This window comes from Syngnathoides biaculeatus, chromosome 2, assembly GCF_019802595.1.
Source record: "Syngnathoides biaculeatus isolate LvHL_M chromosome 2, ASM1980259v1, whole genome shotgun sequence".
Classification (NCBI taxonomy): Eukaryota; Metazoa; Chordata; class Actinopteri; order Syngnathiformes; family Syngnathidae; genus Syngnathoides; species Syngnathoides biaculeatus.
Window position 1 is genome coordinate 4,350,229 of NC_084641.1, and position 24,130 is coordinate 4,374,358.

The 24,130-nt window shown below is 44.8% G+C and overlaps 1 protein-coding gene across 7 annotated transcripts in view; it reads left to right on the forward strand.

The window, feature by feature from the left end:
* Positions 1 to 24,130, forward strand: part of LOC133504891 (neural cell adhesion molecule 2-like) — a 229,684-nt gene that overhangs the window by 180,275 nt on the left and 25,279 nt on the right. For all 7 annotated transcript variants that reach the window (XM_061827648.1, XM_061827631.1, XM_061827611.1 and 4 more), the window contains 5 exons: positions 2,726 to 2,869; positions 4,339 to 4,476; positions 8,315 to 8,432; positions 11,240 to 11,409; positions 13,516 to 13,661. In XM_061827648.1, the coding sequence (XP_061683632.1) occupies positions 2,726 to 2,869; positions 4,339 to 4,476; positions 8,315 to 8,432; positions 11,240 to 11,409; positions 13,516 to 13,661 (716 nt within the window). The remainder of the gene's footprint in view (positions 1 to 2,725; positions 2,870 to 4,338; positions 4,477 to 8,314; positions 8,433 to 11,239; positions 11,410 to 13,515; positions 13,662 to 24,130) is intronic.

Here is a 24,130-nt window from a genome sequence, read left to right on the forward strand (position 1 = left end):
TTCTTTTTACATATGTGCCTTATTTTAGAATAATTCATGCAATTACATTTTTTTGCCACAAGTTAAAATGAAAAGGTATTTTGTCAATCCTGAAAGCAGGATGACGCCAGATCGGAGAAAACATGCAAGGTTTGGGATTCTCTAGCCACTCGATGTTTTCTACCAGGCAGGTGAGATGGATTGAATTATTGGGTCCCTGAAACAGTGATGCAAGTCGAGTCACACACTTAGTCTGTAAACTGTCCAAATGAGCAAGTGTACCAAGTACAGTAACAGTCATATTTTATCATTGCTATACTGTATCCACATTATATTGCAAATAAATAAAAAAAAGAAGCGGGGAGCGTGCTGGCAATGGACATGGGGGTCCAGTTACAAATATCCGGCTGCCTTATTGGCTAAAAGTAGCTCTCTTTCCAACTTTCTGCGTTATTCTGTGACTTTTGAGGCATGTTTTTGGTCGATGTTCGAGTTGTTCATTTTCCTCTATTCAAGTGCTTTTGACTGCAAGTGTTATGTGGCATCATCAGTTCACACTCACTTAATAGTAACCTGTGTTTCACAGTATTGTGTTGGCAACGCTAACTTGTAAAGGTGACATGAACAACTCACTATTTAGTACACACACACAAAGTCACTTTCATGTGTGGTCTCCTTCATCATCCTCTATCTATGAGATATTATGGAAGACATCACAGGCTCAATCTTAGCTGATGTTGCTAGCTCCTCCACCCCAAAAAAAAACTGTTTCCATGGCAACAAGCCATTACTCGCTCCAGCTTTCAGAGTACATTGACATGAAAATCTGCCTGGAGCTTCTGCCGGCGAGTCAGCCAAAAACCCCTCAGGCAACAGGGCAGGCCGGACACTATTCAGTGTTACATGTGAAATTCCTGAAAAGTGTCAACATCCTATCAGGGGGAACTGACAACTTCACCACATTGCTAATAATGCTCCTCTGATTGGAACCTGTGTCCACGAAAGAAACCTGGCCCAGTGTTCCTCACACAGAGGTGTAGAGAGATTGGATTGTTTAATATTAAAATTAACGAGTGTGAGTGAGCTAGGGCTATAAAGATGGGAATGAGAAAGACTGAATCACTGATGATGCTATCAGACTTACAGCCAAATTGATGTCTCTGGATAAATTAAGTTTTTCACCTCACCAGAGTCGTGTTTCTCTGTAGGACAGGATGTTTCCCTCTAAGGCTCCTCTGGGGGATGAGAATGCAAAAAAGAAAGAATGAGTGTTGGAGCCCTAGACAGGAACAGAAGCAGCATAGAAGAGGAAGAACATGATAGATAAATCATAACAAAGCCCTTGAATGAAACACGAATGCACGCAGTGGCTTGAAGTTAATGACAATACCGACATGCCAGACACGTGTGCAGGGAGACGATGCAGTCGCAAGGAAAGCAGCTTGACATAAATCAAGCAGCAAAATGCTAATGTTGTAGCCTGGTAATGGAGAAGACTAATAGGGGAACCTTGGTTGATTTATGTGGGGCTTCCAAATGCAACTCAGGTGGTTGCCTTGCAGTGTCTGGATCACCCTCAGGTCTAGAACAGGAAAGCCTTCTGGGGTCACAAATACTGTACCCAAAAGGGATTGAAGTAACGCCATTCAAGTGTTTCCAAGAAAAAAAGAAATGTAATGTATGCATTAGTGGTATCCCGGAAACGCCAAACACTCTTTGAATTGACAGAAATAAAAGACTAACTACTCACAGAATGATACTCCTTCCCTTCTTCTTCTTTTCCTTTTGGCTTGTTCCATTAGGGGTCACCACAGCATTTCATCTTTTTCCATCTAAGCCTATCTCGTGCACCTTCTTCTCTAACACTCCCTGTCCTCATGTCCTCCCTCACAACATCCCAAAATAATTAAAAAAAAAATCCAGTGATTATTTGAAACCTCTCTATTGAACTAGGAACCAAGTTTTGACTGCCGCATTTTAGTTCCCACGTCTCTGTACAAAACCCTTTTTTTTCACTTTAAAATGGCTTACTTTAGCCAGGATCCCTTTCTAGTATTGTGGCCACAGGGAGAATCCCGGGTCTGTTCTGCACTCATCAGTGCCATAAATCCTTGTGGACCCGACCAATCTGCCCTCTCTCCAGCTACCACATTCGACCTGACGCGGTCATCCCCTCCAGCGATGGCTCCTTTTCGACTTCTGTGGTGGGCCTTCCATGTTAACAATGCAGCTCATTGGAGTGAGGCTCATTGAAAGCCTCCTTCAATGTTTTCTTAACAAACTTAATGAAGATCTGCGTGATGCTACATTGCCTACATGCACAGAAGCCATGCACACTAAGTCAGAATGCTGGTGAGTGCAGCATTACAACTCCTGTTAAAATGAAGTAAAAAATATTTTATTATTTTATTCGTTTTGATTTGAATGTGGAAATCTTGATGGGGATTCATGAGTGAATCTCAATCGCCACTGATACCTTTGTAGCTCTAGTATGTATGTGCATAAGTGTTTGTTCATCTTTCATGGGCAACTAAGCTGCCAAATCCATCCCCCAAATGATAAATGGTTTTTAATCAAATATATCTGCCCAAATACTTTCATCCAATGCTCACCAGCAGTTTCCCAATATTCACACATCATTTTTATTTTTTTTTGTTTGAAAATAAACTTTTGCATAACGAAGGTAATATTTTATCTGATGATAAATGTTGTCAGTAAACCAAACAAAAACGTTTTGATGTTGCAGAGAGGCTGACTTTTCGAGATGTCCAATCGCCGCAGGAATTCCGCTATGGCGAGACGGCAGAGGTGGTTTGCGATGTGATTAGCTCGCCGGTGCCAGAGGTCGTGTGGACCTACCAGGGCAGGGAGATCACTGAGGAGCACCACAGTAAGTTTAGACAAAGTCTTTTTCAGGTTTACTTGAGTGGTTCTTGAGTGTACCAGGATATTGGATGAAAACACAACTGGATTTGGATGGTAGTTAATTTGACAAATTAAAACGCCCTCTACCCAAACCAGTTCAGCTTCAGTATGTGAAGATCTTTTCACATGACCCATCAATGTTCTCACTGAAAAGCTGTGTGAATGTGTCCAAGTATTGTGGGAAACATTAGTTCCTCCGTTTCTACTGATGTATTATACGACACCTTTGGGTGTCAGAAAGGAGTCGTGTAACCAAAAACTAACACTTTAAAGAGACGAGCAGTTATAGCGGTCGTCTTGCATATAAATTCATTTTCTCCTCATTAACACTGTCCTTCAATGGACACAGATTGTTAACGTCTTGAAGGTTATTAAAACTGTGTGCTGAGACTGATATTTACAGTCTGCCACAAACTGCTGTTACTTTGGTATTTTTATTCATTTGACCACTTAAACACCATCAATAAAAACTTGCTTTGTGCAGAGTGGCCTAATCAAAGGTGAGAGCGAAAACTCCTTACTGAACATCCTATGAGATGACTCAAATGTCTTCTCATGATGAAAACACCTAAATAGCCCATTTGCATGAGTGTTGGGGATTGCTGAAATATGATGGCATATAGAATTTTAATCAGTTTCACAGTCTTCAATTTATTTACATCCCTCACCAGTCACATTTTTCTGACCCATATCTTTTTTTAGATTGAGTTTAAATCAGTGACGACGGGATAAGAAGAGGAGACTCGATGTCAATGTCGTCATTATTTATGCTGTAGGTGGGATGAATAGCCAAAGGTTGTACTCAAGTCCTGTGAGTTCTGTTATTTTAGAATAATACAACTCGAGTAAAAGTAAGGAGTCGTCCTACAAAATTTTACTACATGCCGCTGTTTGTAATGTACTGGATATACATGAATCACTTCAATGTTGGTTCACCGCTTACACTTTGTGTGCAGTGACCTTGCAACTCCTTCTAAATGGTGAAATGGAGTCAAATGTCGCGAGTGGTTACGTTGGATTCATACAAAAGTATTGTGAACAGTATTGTGACATTCTGACAAGCACTAATAAAGTCAAATACAAAAAGCAAGCCCGAAGTAGTTCAGTGGAGGGAAGTAATGTTTGCGTTTCTTCTTAAAAAGTATATTGTATAAACTAACGAATACAATTATATATCATCCATAAAGTTTGCAAAGTACAGACAAACCTGAATGGTACAACTGCTGCCATGTTTGAATTTGAAGATTCTTCTCAATGGCTACTCTAACACACACGTCACACGTATGTCATAGCCACCACGAAGGGAGTATTTATCTTTCAACTTTATCAGGTAATGGTGCTATAAAGAAGATTAACCACTAGAGGAGTGTGGCATGAATTTTGTCTTTTATTGTTTTTGTGTTTCTTTGCTTGTTTTTCTCTCGTGTGGTACAGGCAGGTACAAGGTGTTGACAAACAACAGCCTGCAGATCCTCCACGTGACCAAGGCGGATGAGGGCGTGTACCGCTGCGAGGCCAGCGTGGAGGCTCGTGGAGAGATCGACTTTGTGGATATCGCCGTGGTGGTCAACGGTGAGTTAGATAAAAGTTACTACTTTTGTGTGAACAGGATAAATTCAGGGTCCGGTTAGACCGGTGTTGCTAATTTCGCAGACCAGCGAAACCGGGTGGATCTGAGAGCCCCGGTTTGATGGGTTGTGTATTATTTTGGTTTATAAATCTCTGCCAGACATCTAATATTTGTTCCGTGGAATTTTTGTGAACAGAGACTGAATGTGTTTGATTCATATTTCTTATTTTATTCATGGTACAAGAGAGAGAAATGTGTGTGTGTGTGTGTGTGTGTGTGTGTGTGTTGTGTGTTGTTTTACACTCCCCAGTTATGTGGAAAAAAATACTGTAAAAAAAAAAATAATAATAATCTCAACCTCAATTAGTGGTGTATACTGTATTTGTATGGAGAAATGCAGCCTGGCCATGAGTGTACACAAGCAACCAGAGATAGAGCGGCTGGCTCAGAGGCTCAGGGATTTTAAGCACTTTTATCAATCAGCTGTGGACTCTGGAGCTAGGGGGTGTAAAATAAACAAAGTGATGGAAGAAAATAAAAAAGCAGGAACACAGTCTTGCCTGTAGGAAAAGGAAGAGGGATGAGGACCACAGCTCCTGGCTCTCCGCCTACATTGGGAACAAAATTGCTTTCAAATAAATCTTCTTGACGTGGTTGCTTCTCAAAGGTTTGGAGACGTCAAGTGGGCATTTAAAAACAACTACAGGAATGCGTGCATTGTTTATGGCGCTGGTTAAGTTCAGGACCACCCATTGCAGTAGGTGAAATCTCTGAAGTAGTTAAGAAATATTTTGGAGGATTATTTAAACATGTATTCATTCTAAAACTGCAAGACCCTGCCCAGACACTAATTAATATTCCCCATACTTTTTTAACATCTACCATACTCTTATAAACCCTCCTATACCCTTAAACACATGTTAAACTCTAAAGTAAGGAATTGCACTATTTTATTCCTTGAAATGAAAATGACTTTTTTTTTGGTTTTAAAGCATCTATTCTAGCACAAACTTTACATACACTCAAAATAAAAACAATTCAATGATATTATGTGAAATCTGAATATGAAAAAAAAATAATACCACAAGAATCCACAGAAGGTGATCTGCTATATATCAAAGGAACACTGTTTTAAATATTTTAAGACTTTTATTTTGCTTATTGTATCGTGTTGTACTGCTTGATCTGTATTAAGGTAAAATTTTGGAGTGAACTCCCTCTGAACCAAAAGCACGTATTCTTCTCATATTTCGTCTTGTAGCGACACGCCAGCCCACAGTTTTGTCGATGCTAAGCCGTAGGAAGTGTCAGTTTTGACTAGTTCAGCTGCACGTTCATAGACATTGCCGAACCCCGTCATACACGGGAATAAAAGCAGCGTGGAAGCCGCTTATAGTAAACTTTTCTCTTTCCATTTGGAATCACAAATGCTGTATTCATACCTCAGTTGATAAGAGAATGCTTTTTTAACACATGAATACAGTGAACAAGGCTGCGGTGATGGACTTGAGATGCTAGTCTCCAGTGGACCATTGATAACGTGGGTGTTGTCTTGAGAAGAAAGGCCAATCAACTTAAGGGCAAAACAGCTAATAAGCTGCCAAACTCTCTGGGAAGGAAAAGCTGCTGTAAGCCTTTTCTCAACTGCATTAAAAATGTAAAGGAATAGCCCACAAAATGGCTCAGATGTCACATTCATCAAGGGATTTGTTGAGGAAAGTTCCTTCCTCCCAAGCAGTCATTGTTCAATCCGGCCTTAGAAACCCCTCGGTCGTCTCATGTGTTGCCATTAAGTACATCTTTAAGACACTTTAAGACAAAACACAGATCGAAAACAAACATCCATCACCATAAGTGGTTGTTAGTGTAGTCAGAACATGAGTGTGAAAATGTTCCTTGAGATATTCAAACATTGTATCTTAAAAGTTCTTTCCCCATTAAAATGAATGGAAATGCCTTTAATCTGTCCCATTACCCAAAAAAAAAAAAATTCAAGTTTTTTTTTTTCAAGGTTAACTATTTTAAAAACATGTTGAGTTTAAATGTTTAAATAGTTTGTGGATCATGCGTCATTAATTCATTGTAACTCCTTCTGGTGTGAGTGTGTCTTGGCCACGAGGTGGCAGTATAATACTGCCGCTGCGTGCTCGTCTGTATTGTCATATTGTATGTCTTCGTGTGTTGCTTTCGCATTTGTGTTCAAATATCCCTTCCTTAAGGTTGTTATAACGGCATATATTTTATACAAACCCTTATAGATGCATACAGTACATATCTAGCATGGACAAACTGGTTTGACCAAAAGGTCAACAGCTCCGTGGCAACATCATCATCCTGTGGGTGAGTTCATCATGGAACAACTTCACTTCTTACAGCTCCTGGATTAAGGTCTGATTCCGTGATCTTTTACGACATGAATGGAGACAAATTTTCCTCACAGACACAAGTAGCCCCATGTAGAATGAGCGGCAGCTGTTATGAGTTGCAAAGTGGGGATCAAGTCCATGTCTTGACGATCTTCACTTTCTATGGGTACATCATCCCAATACTTTTGTCCACATAGTGTCTGTTACATTCAGTGTTCCATTTAAAAGTCACTCCGCAGCCTGTGGGACGCGATGTCGCTCCTCCTGTGTGCGATGACTTGTTTTGACAAGGTCCCGCAATCCCTTGAGTGCTCTCCCGACAGCGTTAAAAGCTCTCAGTACACCGAACTGCAGTCAGTGTGGACTTGTTGATTCACAACAAGCTCCCTGTTTTGCTTTTACACAATAGTTTCCTCCGCTTTGACTTCTTGTGGGCCGAATGGTAGTGTCCAAATGCATTTGGCCAAATATTGATGCTCTATCCCGGATTCCCTTGCCAACAATAAATCTGGTCTGACTAGTTAATTTTCACTAAAAGAGAAAAAAAGTCTTCGTGCGGTGCGCTGATGCATGTATGTTTTCGTTAGAGTGAGATTCCTTTGAAGTAATGAGCAAAAGAAACCTTTTTGATTTGCTCTTTTGAAGTGGGGTGCCCTGTTAACAAGGTTGTTTAACATGATGCGTTCATGATGAATAATCAGGAGCACTTGGGAGCAAAAACTGATTGGCTTGGAAATTGATGGCTGTCACATCAGGCAGAATCTTGCTTCTCTCCACCACCAATTTGCTACAAGGGAAAATGACTCAAAGTGTTTGATTTTTGCTTGGACTTGTTTTATCCAAGGTAAGCCGCCTTTAGTGCGTCTCATGTGTACGACGGTCAGCTCACTCTGACCTCCGCTAACAGGAAATTACCACAGATGATTGTGTCATTGTCTTTACCAGGGATTCTCGAAGTAGTAGTAGTAGTAGTAGTAGTAGTAGTAGTAGTAGTAGTACACAGGCTTGCTTTACCAAAGTAAAAATAATTTACTGGAGCTGCACCTTTATTAAGATCATTTCTACAATGTAATGAGTACTTCTTTGCCACTTCTCTACAATGTTCCGTGGAATTTGGTTGCGTATTTTTTGTGTATGTGTCCTTTTAGTGAATGTGATATTTACCCTTACAAAGTAAAAAAAAGGTTATTAATACCACATCCATTGGGGAAGTTAAACTATTCTGTAGTTTTCTGATTACCTTCTTCCATTGATGTTGTTTCTACAGATCAATCAATCTACTTTCATTTAAAGCCCAATTATTTTGAGGAAAATGTGCAAATGTTAGTAAAGGTTAATTACAGTTCAGAAATTGTTAAATCAAGCCACGTTTGGTCTAGATGGATCGCATATTGCACATTTTGCACTTTTGTTGCACTCTGTCTACTCTTCTGTGACATTTTATGATGGCGTCCCCTTTTCTGTCTGTCCACAGTCCCGCCAGTTCTTTCAGTTCCCCAGCAGTCATTCAACGCCACCGCTGACTACCAGGAGTCCGTCACCTTTACCTGTATCACTTCTGGATCTCCAGACCCTCTAGTAACGTGGCACAGGTATCCCTAAAAATATCTTCCACTTTTAAGAAAACACAAACATTACGCATCCTTCTGCCATGCACGGCTCAAGATCTGCCAAGCAGCAACAGTGCCACAGTATTTGCGTTCATGAATGTGTCGCTACTTTGCCGAGGTAAAACAAGGAGCTGTGGGTTGCTGGTTATGGATCGAGTCGATGAGCTTTTCAGCTCTGAGGAGTTTATATTCCAGCCTCGCACAGCGCCCTCCCCAATCGTACAGTAATAGCACACACGCTGCTCTGGGAGCAAGCATTAAGTCCCTGAAGAGGATCTGACACCAGGCTGTCCGCTCTGCACCAAGCCATGAGAAAATTAGCTCACAGACGCACCCCCCTATTGGCACCTGAGAGTCTATTGATGACAGTGAATCAGTTCTTGTATCCTGTGGTGCAGCCAATTATTTGATGCCAATGGGCTGTGACAGTGTTCGATTCATTTGAACCCTCTTAGCATTGAACATTTATACACATCGATGGTTCCCCGGATCTATGCTGCAGCTTCTTGACGTAATGCTTGAAAGCCACTCGTACATTTGCTGTATGAAGAATTATTAATACTGTACGAAGATGGAGCATTATGGACAAAAAGCATCGCATGACTTGCTTCTTTTGATGACCTTGAGAAAATCTCTGATAAAAGATGAGGAACACTAATTTGGGATTGTAACAAACTATACGTTTGCATTTCCTGAGTACGCCTGCGGTTTGTCATTAAGGTGTGTTATTTAATAGGAATGACAGGGAAACTATTCCTCAATATGCATTCAAAAAGAACGGGAAGCCAAACCCATCAACAAAGTTATTTGTCGCCACTGTTAGCCGGTCTCCAAGATCAGGATTTAAAATAATAAAACACCATCTTGATTGCGTTACCAAGTACTAGTTTATACATAGTTACACATAGTTCAGGTTTATATTGTTCTTTATATCATTATCATTTACCATTGCACACCAAGATAAGTACAATACTGTACTCCAAAACTATGTTCAATTGGAAGTTTCATGTGCTAAAGAATTCAATACGTCATGATTTCACAAACTTTTTTTATGTCGAAGAGCCGTAAATGATGCAATAAGTGAAACTATGACTTGACGAAGCAGTTTAGCAGGCTCAAAGGAATCTGCAGGCACTTACTGTACCTTCGAAGTTGACCAATTCCTTCTGCACCCATAACAGCTATCCACTTTTAATAAAACAGGCGTACTCAAATGTACTAGTTTCCCTCATTATTCTCTAAAAAAAACATCCAGACTTTGAATCTTGCTGCGACAAAATCCCACAAGGTTCCAACAGAGTGAGGAAGATGTGGAGTTTTACAAAACCCCTCAGACAGTTTGAGTGTCCAAAGGAGTCAAAAGATTTGTTCTCGAGCTATTTTCAACTCTTAACTTTAGTAGGTAAAAATAACAGATGTGGGAGGAAAAGGAAAAGAAATAGACTTTGCATGCATAATCCTGATCATTAACAAATATCCACAAAAAAAAATTATTTTAGCTCAAAACCCCGTGGTAAAACTCGGCTACAGCAATGTGATGTTTAAACAGGCCAACACTCACCTTTAACCCCTTCCATGCTGCACAATTATTCAAGAAACATGAAGAACAGAGAGCGTCAATTAATACGGACTCTGAACAAACGTTATGAATTTAATCCGTGTGTTAACCGCCCATTTTAGCCTCTCAATTGCATTTATTGTCAGTAGGACGTTTGGCCTTGCCGCCATGCATCCTGGGTAATGGACTGCCTGTCAGTCAACATAATGACACCCACCGAGCTGCCTGTCCCATGCTGCCCATGCCAGAGATGAAGCCCTCTGTTCATTTCCTCTTTGGCTCGCCAACGTTATTATTACTTGACTTCGCTGTTCCCTCTGCTGACTTTCAATTATTTTGCTCACTCTTCCTGCAGGAGGCAATGCCGCAGTGTTGCATTGTTTGCGTGTGCGTATGTTCTGACTACACGTTTCCCACATTCCCTCTATCGATCTTCCTCATTGCCACGCAACACGTGACCCGGCACAGAAGACCGTCAACATATTCTATACTTGGTTCTCTTATCGCTTTTCAATTCAGTCGCACAGCGGCTGAGGTTTAAAAAGAAAACAGCGTCCAGCTTCACAATGAATGTTTGTTTTATCAACGCCATCAAATAAATGGGCAGAAATGAAAATGTCTTTTCATACCTATTCTATTCTTTTTCTGTAAGACCTGCAACTTGTAAACACAAAGTTGTGCGCGGTTTGCTGTAAAGCTGTATATTGTAATTTGGGACCCGCTATGTTTGTTTATAAACATTCACATGCGCACACACAGGCAGTTAACATTTACAACACCTGAGATGCAATTTGAAAGCCCGTATGAAAAATCCTTCCATGGGAAATTGGCGACAAAAACTTTTTTCCCAGGAGTCAAAAGACAAGCGGGCTTAGGAAATCGACGCCGCCTCACACCGTGACGCGGGTGTGTTGAAGATTATCCACGCCGTATTCCACACCACAGCCGAGGGCTGCAGCCCGCAGCGAAGTGGAGCCAGTACACGTCAGCCTTGACAACACTGACACGCTGCCTGAGCAGGGGAAGAAGATCTTTTTGGGTGACATAGTTTGAGATGTTGTAGCGCATGTGAGGAATCTGGATGGCATATAAAAAAAAAAAGAAAAACATCCATTTAACCACCACTAATGAGAGATTCATCTGAGAAAGATATTTTAGAGGTGTAAATTGCTGCATCGGATTCTTTTGTTGCATCAGCTCACCGTTGTTCTTGTGCAATGTATTTGCTCAGGAGAGGCCAGCGGTTGGAGCCATCGGATCAGTACATTGTGAGTCAACTGGAAGGGGGGCGGAGCATGCTCACCATCCGCAACATCCGTCAAGGGGATGGGGGCTTCTACTACTGCAAGGCCACCAACAAAGCGGGTTCTCAGGAGAGGGAGCTCTTTCTCAAAGTGTTCGGTGAGTCACCGAGGCAAAGGGTCCACTTTTGACCTTTTATAGCGCAATGGAAAATGGCAATAGCTATCTATAAAGGTTACATACCATATAGAGGTTCTTTTTCCGCATGTTCTCATATTCACTCTCTCAGTAACATATATTCTTTTGAGATTCAGTTTCAACGGACACATCAGTCCAATTGTGCACAAGCAGTTCATTAAACGTCAGGATATTTTTTGTGTCAGCCTCCTATTCGAAAGAGAGCTTATTCTTCAGAATTCACATTCACAGAATTCATTCTTGATGTTATCATCAAGACGATAAAGGTGTGAGATGAATGATGCAGCTGAGTTGAAATAGCATCTTTGCCGGCATATTTGTAAATGGAACAGAATGGAACATAATCTCATTTTAGGCAGCTACTGTACAGTATGTATAGTTAAAACAGTTAATGGAGTTGAGAGCCTCTGTCTCACCGCCTTCAAGCAAAAAGTGTTGATGTTCTTACTCACAATTTCCCCTGAATCAATACACTTTTGTGACAATGTATTCAAATTTTTATCGTCTTAAATTAAGAGTGACTGAGGAAGAAATAATTGACATTCTGTTCTATTTTGTCATTCAGCTCAAGGAGAATAATATGTAAAGCTGATATTTCCTTTGAAATTTCAGAAGTCACATCCAATCTTAATTTTGCATTTGTGTGGGAGCAAAGAGCCAAACATTGCAAACTCCCTCCATGATTGTCAGAAGCAGCTTTTAAATATTCAAATTCAACAAAGTGCCTTTGTTTCGCATCAGCAAAAAGTCAAAAGTCACAATGTGTGCTGTTCAAGGATTTTCAGCGATCCATTTATAAGCTCCGTTTGACAAGAATGGTGTTTTCACTTTTTTACAAACATACATAAATAGTGCTGCTGACGTTGATAAGCCCCATATAATTATTTTAATAACCTCAATTATAATGTCAAATGTAGTTATTAAGCAATGCTGAGGTGTTAATTTTTAAGTAGCTTTTTCATGCTGGAGAAATGGGATGTATATAATTACAATATATGCATTAAATGATTGGGGCACACAGCTTATTTAGCGATAAACCAATATTTTTCCTCTTCAATTTGGAGCACTTCATCTTCCGAAGCCCGTTTGGACAATTGTAGGTGAGAAGTGTTTGGATCCCTTACAGTTGCAACATGACCGAGCTACACTTTACAAAGCAAGGCCTCAACACATCTGGGATGAACTACTTAACGCAGAGAGTGTCCTCCAGTCCTACGGCAGCAACCTCTGACCTGAAGATATGATCATCTGGATAAATAAACAAACATTTCCATAAACTCCAACATCTATTAGAAAGTCTACCCCAGAAGTATGTTGATATCCTTGCTCCAAAGGAAGACAGGAGGCATGTTTGCTTACATCTTCCTGCATCTGCATTACATCTGCACAGAAAGGTTCAGCCTTGAAAAGTCATTCTTCACACTGCGGGGCCTGATGTTCATGATGACTTGTTTTGAACAAGGTCCCACATTCCCTTTAGTGCTCCCCCAACAAGGTTAAAAGCCTTCAGTCGCTACAGTAAACCCGCAGTGTGGACTTTGCTGCGACTCAGCAAGCCCCCTTGTTGAGGACATTTACAGTACAGTACTGTCCGCCGAAATATGGTGAATAAATGTTATCCATCATTTATACCCAATGTTGTCTGCCCTCCACGTGCAATGTGTTTGTGCTTTGTGATCCCCTGCGGCCCCTCCCCAGCCACCCCCAGGACCCTTGACATCACTTAAAATTGTGTCAAAAAGGGATCACCCGATGCTGGAGATGGCTCTCCTGCAAGGATGGTTCCTTCCAAGCAAAATGTGGTGAAATGTGCACAGCAGCAGAGGCTGGGTGAATGTATGAGAAAGATGGAAATGTTTTACCTGTAAATCTGCAGAGTGGGCCAGAGGGTTTCCTCCTCTACTTGACAGAAGCAAAAGCCTGTGATTTATAAATGAGCAACACCTCAGCCATGCATCAACAGTGTGTTTTTAAACCTGGCGGCACAGCCTCCATCTTCAATTTCTGACTGGAGCTCTCATCTTTTCATGTTTCTTTTCCCCTTTTCCTCATCCTCTGTGGTTGCAGTCCAACCCCACATCACACAGCTGAAGAATGTGACGGCGGTGGAGGGCAACGCCGCCATGATCTCCTGCATCGCTGAGGGCGAGCCGCTGCCGGACATCTCCTGGAGACGAGCCAGCGACGGGCGGACCTTTGTGGACGGAGACAAGGTAGAAACTGCAAGAAGTCAGAAACATACAAGGGATTTGTCTTGAGTACTTTAGTGTAATATATATGATGACAAAAGATAGGCAGTCATTTGAGACATAAAGACATTGTGGTACCAGTCATGGAGCAATAATCTGGAAATAATGGAACCTGTGGGGGAAGTGATGATGCAGAGTCTTCTACCGTTTAGAATCGCTAGCAAAGGGCGTCAAGGTTTAAAGAAATGTATGCACTTTAAAGTGAATAGACATGCAATAATCTGGGACAATGTCGATTGTGCAAGTAGAGTAGATGTTACTCAGGTCCAAGTGGCTAGTATTAGTCAACGACAGATGGGCAGATGGTGCAGCGTGGTGAGACTACTACATTGTGTTGTCAAGTAATGTATAATAATAATAATTGGCCCAGCAGAATATGACAACCAACTCCAGACAAAAATTTGGCATCATGTTGCACTCATATTTTAAATTAACTGCTTAAAAAGTTAATTGCGAGGGGGAAGAAGCGGTTGGAGTGCCTCCTAGTTTAGGTTTGCATTGTTCGCTAAAGCCTACCCGAGGGAAGGATCTGGAAGAGTTGGTGGCCAGAATGTGGAGGGTCTGAAAGGATTTTGTCCGCTCTTCTCTTAATTCGGGTAGCGTGAGAGTCCTCGAGGGTGTGTTGGCGAGTGGTTTCTTCAGGTCCAGAGATTGCAACTTTTTTGCCACATAACGTGTAACCGACCAAGTGGTACACTAGACGGTCATTTTACAACCACACTGGACAACAGAGAAAAAAAACAACTCCTGAACATTTATCACTAACATATACATAACAGAACTGAAGGAGGGTTTTTTTTGGATTAGAGGTAAACATCTTCAAGAGACAAGAACACTCCAGTTGCCTTGATTCGTCCTTTGCATATTCTAGTAACCGCACCAGTGTTATGTATATTCCCATTTTGACATTAAATGTCATTGCATTCATGTCTATATAGAGTAATTGAGTGGGGGACACACCCATCAGGTGATTTATGAAATAGATTAAATGTCATTACATTTATGTGTATGTAAAAGTAATTGAGTGCCTGTGTGTGTCGCATCTACTTGAATGCTAAAAGGTATAGCCAACATTTAACAGCTAATTACTGCTATATGTTCTCATAAAGGTAGTCATAATCGTTCCCATCTGCCATATTCATGAATTGTTGAAATTAGGGGCATCTTACAGCACAAGTGGTGCTCATAACGTGTTGAAAAACAGATGCTTTTAATATTTATTCTACATAGTTGATGATCTAATCCTGTCACTTGGTTTAAACGCACAAGCCTCAAGCTCACACATATGCGCTTGTCAATGACGCGAATGACCTTGTATTCAGATGTACCATTAAGTTTTCAGTGCAAACACACACATGGATTTATTTCTCAGTATTGTACATACTGTGAAGCTAAAAAGGCTGTATGTTCTGTATTTTTCTCTCAGCGCCCATTATTTACATTATGAATTGCTATACAAAATTAGAAATCGGATGAACTGCAGACAGGGTATCGTTGAATGGTGATTTTTATGAGGGATGTTACAGTCAGTGTCAAACATACACAGTGGGTATGGGAAGTATTCAGACCCTCTTAGATTTTTAGGCTTTTTTATATTGCATTTGATAAAATAATTAAGTTCATTTTTTTTACTCAGTACTGTACACACAGCCACCTCATAGTGACGGAAATCAACTGAAGTTTTTGAAGATATATTAAAAAGAAAAACTCAAATATCACAGTCATAAATATTTAGACCCTTTATTGTAACAGTCATATATTAAACTCTTGTCACGACCCATCGGTATGGAGGAGGACCCAAATGCAGGAATCCGGAGATGCAGAGGCAGTTTGGGAAAAGTGATTATTCGGTCCAAAGTCGGGGATCAGGCAGACAGTCAAGTGGAGCAGCGGTAGTCAGGACGTCGGGCGTAGAGAGCAGGTCGCGGGCAGGAAGGGGTCGGTACACGGGAGATCGATCAGAGAAGGCAAGAGTATCGAAGACGTCAAAAGCTTACTGGGTCGGTCGGAGGACAGGTGGAGGTTGGTACACCAGGGTTCACGATCAAGAATACGCGAGTGCTGGAACGGGACATGAGTTGCGACGATCTGGCGAACACCAGTCGTCCCCTGTGTCCTATAAATACAGGGTTTACTCAACGAGGATGAGGCCCAGGCTGTGCGCCTCCTAATCAGCGCCGGTGTGCTGGGACCCGCCCAGCCAGGGCTGGACCGGCAGGAACATGACAACTCTGGTGTTTTCCATTTCTTCTGATCATCCCTGACATGGTTCTATATCTTCATTGGAGTCCAGCTGTGCTTGATGATACTGATTGGACTTGATTAGGAAAGCCACACATCTGTCTAAATAAGACCTTTACAACTCACAGTGCATCTCAGAGCATATTTGAATTATGAGGTCAAAGGAACTGCCCGAGAGCTCAGAGACAGAATTGTGGCAAGGCACAGATCTGTGTAGTGGCCTCCTTAATCCTTGGATGATGTTTGGGATGGCCAGAACCCTTCTTCAAACTGGCGATCTGGCCAAACAGAGCAATTGAGGGAAAAGAGCCTTTGTGAGAGAGGTCAAAAGAACCCAAACATCACAGTGGCTGAGCTCCAGAGATGTAGTCGGGAGATGGAGAAAAAGTTCTAGAAAGTCAACCATCACAGCAGCCCTCCACCAGTCGGGGCTTTATGGCCGACTGGCTCGACGAAGGTCTCTCCTCAGTGCAAAAAACATGAAAGCCCACATGGCATTTGCTAAAAAAAAATACCAGAAGGACTCCAAGATAGTGAGAAATGAGATTCTCTGGTCTGATGAGACCAAAATGGAACTTTTTAGTCTGAATTCTAAGCGGTATTTGTGGAGGAAACCAGACAATGCTCATCACCCGTGCAATACAATCCCAGCAGTGAAGCATGGTGGCGGCAGCATCATGCTGTCTGGGTGTTTTTCAGCTGCAGGGATAGGACGACTGGTTACGACGGAAAGAAAGATGAATGTGGCCACGTTCAGGGGTATCCTGATGAGAAGTGTGTGTTCAGAACCTCAGACTGGGCCGAGGATTCACCAGGAGTGGCTTCAGAACAAGTCTGTGACTGTTCTTGAATGGCCCAGCCAGAGCACTGACTTAAACCCAATTGAGTATCTCTGGAGGGACTTGAAAATGGCTGCTCAACATCATTCACCATCCAGCCTGACGGAACTGAAATCTAGGTGTGAAAAACTTTCTGCATCATTCCCTAATAGTATCAAAAGGGGTGTTCGAAAAAATACTGGGGAAAAGGACTAAATACTTATTCCTTTTTTGTTATTTCAGTTGTTTTCTTTTTTCATAAGTTTTTTTTTCTGTCAATATGGCGTGACTGTGTATAGAGTGCTGAGGGGAAAAAATGAACTTAAATTATTTCAGAAAATGGCTGCGACATGAGACAGTGAAAAATGTAAGGGGTTCTGAATACTTTGGGTACCGACTGTACAATATGCACTTCCAACCCTTGGAGAAGGCTGAGGTCCCAACCCAAAGGGGGGAAAAAACGAACAAAAAAACAAAAAACAGAAGACCACTAGCTACAGTGCTCTTTTTCACTGGAAAAAGGTCAGCGCATAGACAAATGAATGTGTGTGCTGTCTTGAACCGCTTTGGTTGATAAATAACAAGCCGCAAATGCAATTATGGAAATGCAACTGGAGGCCAACACACCTAAACACACACAAAGACAAACAGAGTATGTGGGATACGAGGCGTGATGGATGAGCGCAGTCATTTAGGTTTAAGGCAGGACGTTCCTCTCTCAATTTGCTCTCCAATCTGCATACTGAAGCTGCTCATCTGTGGGCCTGATATTGGTCCATTCCACTCACTTTGTCACGTTTGTATTCTTCTTCAAGCACCAACAACCTCCTTCAATCACAGGCTTGAAGTTGGACGAATGTTGTATGACCACTTTTCTTTAACCATAGCCCACCCTAACGTTTTACTGTACTCGTATACTAAGACAAATTTGCTCTTTCACAATTGCAGTGTGTCAGACGACTACAATAAATTTTGGTAATCCAATACCAGTGCATCCCATTTTTACAATCTTTCGGTTTTATCTTGTCAATTCAAACACATCCGGATACACTCATTAACATGACATTGTAGCGCCGGAGAAAAGGAGTCGGAGGCGGAGTGTCGGACACAGAAACAGAACTTGCTTTATTGTTCGACATCACCAAAAAACTCGCATAACGGCGGGAACTCTGTTAACCTTTTTCTCCAGAAGCGCAACAACAAAAACAATCCGTGCGGAACCCCGCACCCCAACTCGAGGTCCCGCGGGTGAATTATGTAAACACCACACAAGCCCCCCCAGAATTCACCCATAGTCAAAATCCTTGTGCCGTGGAGGGATGATGACCCGACCCCGGCGAGTGTGCACTGTAGGGGCCGATGGGGGCGGGGCCGCACTGTCCATTGAGTCACGGGACAAGGGCTCAGGCGGGGTCAAGGGTACCCCGGCGGGCACAGGGGCACAGGGCAAAGGGGGACGACCCCGGCGCGGGGGGAGGGCCAACCCCAAAGGCTGGGCAATGTCCAGGTGCGCGGGTTTGACCCTGTCCACGGAAACAGTCTCGGGTCTGCCGCCAATGTCCACGAGCAGGCTCTTATCCCCGTGCTCCAGGACCCTGAACGGCCCGTCGTATGGGGGGCGGAGAGGTCCACGGTGGGCGTCATGACGAACAAACACAAAATCCGCAGAGCGCAGGTGACGGGGCAGCCGGGCAGCTGGGGTGCCATGTTGCGACGTGGGAACCGGCGCAAACCCTTTTGCGGCCTCCAGCAGGGAGGACCGTTGCCTGGCTGCGGACCAGGGCGCTGTGGCGTCCGGGATGAATTCGCCGGGGACCCGCAGTGGCTGGCCGTAGACAAGTTCGGCGGATGAGGACAACAGGTCCTCCTTGGGGGCGCACCTGAGGCCGAGCATAACCCACGGGAGCTTATCCAACCAGTTGCCGTCCGTCAAGCCGGCACGCAGGGCTGCTTTCATGGAGCGGTGGAACCGCTCGCAAAGACCGTTCGCCTGGGGGTGATAGGCGGTAGTGCGGTGCAGCTTGACCCCCAAACTCTCAGCAACTGCGTTCCAGAGTTCAGAGGTAAACTGAGGGCCACGATCTGAAGAAAGGTCGCACGGTGTCCCGAAGCGTGCAACCCACGTGCCGATGAACGCCCGGTCCACGTCTGACGACGTTGTCGAGGAGAGGGGAACGGCTTCGGGCCAGCGGGTCGTCCTGTCCACCATGGTGAGCAAGTAGGTGAATCCGTGCGAGGGAGGAAGTGGACCTACCAAGTCAACGTTGACGTGGTCAAACCTCCTCTCGGGGACAGCAAAGGGCTCCAAGGGGGCTTTTGTGTGGCGATGCACCTTAGCCCGCTGACAGGCCACGCACGAGTCGACCCAGGCCTGCACATCTTTCTTGAGACCGCGCCACACGAACGGTTTCCTTCCGGGGTGGGAGAGGTTGTGGACCGCCTCGAAAACAGCTCTTCGCCAGTTTGCAGGGACCAGCGGCCGAGGCTGGTCAGCCGAGAGGTCGCACAGCAACCTGACGCCCGAGTCACCAACCGCGACTTCCTCCAGGCGCAAACCCGTGTCAGAAGTCTTGAGGGCCTGCACCCCGTGGTCCGAGGCCTGGTCTGCGCTCATGCGGGAGTAGTCGAGACCCAGATGCACAGTGCCGACGATCGCCCTAGAGAGGCAGTCCGCGACCACATTGGATTTGCCGGCGATGTGTTGGATGTCCGTAGTGTACTCAGAGATGAACGACAGTTGGCGTTGCTGGCGGGCGGACCACGGCTCGGCCACCTTGGACATGGCGAAAGTGAGGGGTTTATGGTCCACATATGCCGTGAACTCACGGCCTTCCAATAGGGAGCGGAAGTGGCGGATCGCCAGCCAGAGGCCGAGGAGCTCTCTATCGAACGTGCTGTATTTGCGCTCCCTGGGGACCAGCTGACGGCTGAAAAAGGCAAGCGGTTGCCAGGCGCCGCCGACCCACTGTTCGAATACGGCTCCAACAGCGTAGTCCGATGCATCGGTAGTGAGAGCGACCGGGGCCCCGTGGGTCGGGTGAGCCAGCATAGCGACACGACTCAGTGCGGCCTTCGTAGCCTCGAAGGCTTCCATCCTCTCGGCCGTCCATTCAACGTCCCGGTTGGGGGCCTTGTCTTTAAGAGCCTCATAGAGCGGGCGCATGATGTGGGCCGCCCGGCGGATGAACCGGTGGTAGAAAGTCACCATCCCCAGGAACTCCCGGAGGCCCAGAGCCGAGCGAGGTCGGGGAAAAGCGGAGACGGCCTCCACCTTTGCCGGAAGGGGGGCGGCGCCGTTCTTGTCTATGAGGTGCCCGAGGAACTGGATAGAGGGCACCCCGAAAACACACTTTGCCGGGTTGATGATCAGGCCATGCTGCTCAAGTCTTGCGAAGAGTTCGCGGAGGTGCATCAGATGTTCATCCTCCGAGGAGCTGGCGACGAGGATGTCATCCAAATAGACGAACACAAATGGCAAGTCCCTGAGCACAGAATCCATTAAACGCTGGAAAGATTGTGCCGCATTTTTAAGACCAAACGGCATCCTCAGAAACTCGAACAGTCCAAACGGAGTGATTACAGCTGTCTTGGGAACGTCTGAGGGGTGCACGGGAACCTGGTGATACCCGCGCACCAGGTCGACCTTGGAGAACAAGATTTTGCCTGCCAGGTGGGCTGAGAAGTCCTGAATGTGTGGAACAGGGTAGCGGTCGGGCGTAGTGGCGTCGTTAAGGCGGCGGTAGTCACCACACGGTCGCCACCCACCACTCGGTTTAGGGACGATGTGTAGTGGCGAGGCCCACGGGCTATCCGAGCGGCGGACGATGCCCAGACGCTCCATGTTGGCAAACTCGGACTTAGCGACTGCTAGTTTCTCGGGATCAAGCCGTCGGGCCCTCGCGTGGATCGGGGGGCCCTTGGTCTCAATGTGGTGCTCGACCCCATGTTTAGTCGTGGCAGAGGAGAAAGTGGGCCGTGTCAAGGCAGGGAACTCACCAAGGAGGAGTTGGTACTTGGTGCCGTCCGATAGCGAACTGGAGAGACCACCATAAGTCGCCTCATTGCGGACGCAGGCGACCGTGGAAAAAGTCAGTGCATCCACCAGACGGCCCCTCTTAACATCCACCAGCAGCCCGTGGGCACAAAAAAAATCAGCACCAAGGAGAGGGAATGAGACATCCGCAGTGACAAAGTCCCATGTGAAGCGCTGACTCCCGAAACACAAGTCCACAGTCCTCATGCCATAAGAGCGGATAGGGGAGCCATTAGTGGACAGTAGGGGTGGCCCATGAGTCCCGCCAGCGGCGTCCTCCGCAGTGGCCGTCAGGACGCTCCTCTGGGCGCCGGTGTTACAAAGGAATTTGCGCCCGGAAAGGTTGTCCTTGACGAACAGCAGCCGGCTCTTCGCGCCCACGCTCACGGCCGCTGCGAAGCGTGGGCTTTGGCGTTTCCCGACGCGTCGTAGTTGCAAGGGGCGCGGCACCTCTTCGCTTTCGCACCGAAACGGGCATGGAAGTAGCACAAGCCTGTGCCGGCACGGCCGTCGGTGCCGAAGGGGCCCCTGCTGGATGCCACCCCCGCGCCCAAAGGTGAGTAACTGCACGTCGCGGCCAGCGTCTCAGGGGAGAAGCGCTGGGTTGCCAGGAAGAAACGGTCGGCCTCCTCGGCCAGGGCCCGGGGCTCAGTGATAGTACTGTTCGCGAGCGCCGTCTGAACATGCGGTGGCATTTGCCTGAGAAACAGTTCCATGAAAATGAAATTGGGCTCTTCCGTGCCCAGCAGGTTTAGCATCATTTCCATGAGTTCGGAAGGTTTGCTGTCCCCCAGTCCATTAATAGCCAACAGACGTCGGGCACGTTCCGGCCGTGAAAGCTCAAAAACCTTGAGAAGGTGAGCCTTGATCCCAGCATACTTATCTCGGGCCGGGGGAGAGGTGATGAAGTTCACTGCTCTGGCCGCCGTTGAGCTCCCGAGTGCTGAGACAACGTGGTAGTAACGCGTGGAATCATCTGAGATCCCGCGGAGGGCGAACTGAGCCTCAGTCTGTGCGAACCACGCTGCCGCGGACGTCTCCCAAAACTCCGGCAATTTGAGGATGGCGGTTGCCATGTTCATTTCAATCTCGAAAATGCCGGGACTGACGTCGGGGTCACCAGTGTAGCGCCGGAGAAAAGGAGTCGGAGGCGGAGTGTCGGACACAGAAACAAAACTTGCTTTATTGTTCGACATCACCAAAAAACTCGCATAACGGCGGGAACTCTGTTAACCTTTTTCTCCGGAAGCGCAACAACAAAAACAATCCGTGCGGAACCCCGCACCCCAACTCGAGGTCCCGCGGGTGAATTATGTAAACACCACAACATGATCATAATAATAACAAAAGGTCATTTATTATAAGAACAAAATGGTTGAAAGCGTATGTTGGTGGTCACCATTGCTCAGAAGAGGATGTCCATTTAAGGCTTGCTTGAGGTATATTCACGGACTTTTAATATGATACACCAGGCAACCAGGCAACAAAACCCTTTGTAGCAGAGCAAGCTAGTGCTAGCAGTAATGGCTTTGTGTAAACACGCTGCCGTTCTGTCAAATCATGGAGGGATCATGGAATTATGGACCCAATGCACATATTTAACAATTAAAAATCCCAAAAACGTCACACCAACAAAAATGTCAGAAAAAGTGGATACATTGATGATTGTAAATGTACTTCCTGCCAGCTAATAAATCGTTCATTTGTTCTGTCTGTCAGTATTCCGAACTGGCATATATAGATGTAGAATGATACTGTACATTATTTATTGTAAATATTTTTGAGCAATTAAGGAATTAAGTATACTTTATATGAACAAGTCATTGCTCCATGTTGTGATCAGATTGTTGCTCTTTTTTTTTTCCTAAACTCGCTGATTAGTGATCAGCCCCCGCAATACTGATGGTGTAAACACTAGCTATAATTTTTAGCGTGATAGGGCCTTCAGTTTCTCAACCATCTCTCATCCATGGATAGTTTCTTTCATGGGGGGGCTTATTCAAAATACAGCATTCTAAAATAGCGTCACACACAATATTATCGGAAATGGGTCATAAAGTGGTCTGTAATATGTGCTATTGCTGTCATTACATAGAAATACATTGGGGGTAATCACATTTTGACCAAAAGACATTTTTGCCCTTCAAGTCAGATGTTGACAAGGAACCCCCTCTTTGATATCACCTCAATTATAACTGTAAAGCCCCTTCACAATTGTGCCAATTTATATTGCACAGGCTGCACCATGTGGTAGGGTACGTATGCTGGCCCATATAAGGCAGGTTGTGACTCGACTGAACAGGAAGCAGCCTGGTGCCTTCTACGCCAGATATGGACGTAAAGCAGGCCGCACTGTTCCAACATAAACCCCTTCCTTTGCCTACATGAGAACGATGAAGTGCGGATGAGCAGCTGCAAAATGAAGGGTATGGGTTCAGCTGATTCTGGCAAGGCAGGATCTGGGAAAATAAATTTACGCTCATGACTGAGCTCCACTGCTACGCAGACACTTCGAGATGTCTTCAGGCAGAACAAGAGCATTCTGTATGAAAGTACGTTCTCTGTCTTCTGTGCCAGACTTTGGGACATAAAACCTGATTTGATTTTACTGTAGAATCCCTCTAATGTCTCGCATTGTTTTCACTCTTTCCTTTCGGATGCACCGAGATGTCGTCATAGTGCACTATGCCGGGACTGAACTTTTTAAAAAATTATTTGCCACAGGGAACAGGCACCCATCAGACGTAAACCTGCGCTGCATGCCATTGCACACATGTGCCATAGATGATTGCTCCTAGATAGATTGTCCCAGAGTTGCTGTTTGGAAGTATACGCCTGTCACAGGGTGGTGCTTTGCCTGTGGAAAAAATATTTTTCTGCAGAAGACAAATTTTTATATGATGCCAGGAAATTGTTGGCACCCTGAAGGGGGCCAACCAACTCTCTCCCAGCCCAAACCTGCCACCTCCTTGTTGACCTGCCAGCTTTGTAGGGACATGTCGTCCATCCGCCAACTCTCCCAAACGCCATCCATCTGGACCATCCAAAATAGCATAGCATACATGAGTGAGTAAAACAGTTTGTAAATTCGCTCCCCCCTTGAGCACTTAAGGGGTGGTTGGAAAAATAAAGCATTAAATGTGACTGAAAGCCTTCAGAGGACCCTTCATTGAGAGGTTCTTGGGACTCTTGCTCTTGTTCTGCCTGAAGACAACCGCAGCTCCAATACTTAATTGCTGCTTTCCAACTGCTTTCTTAATACAACACATTTTGTTGTTGTCACAAGGACGAGGCAATGCAGTAATCAAAAGTAAAAGTTTCAAGTCATGCTGACATTTACT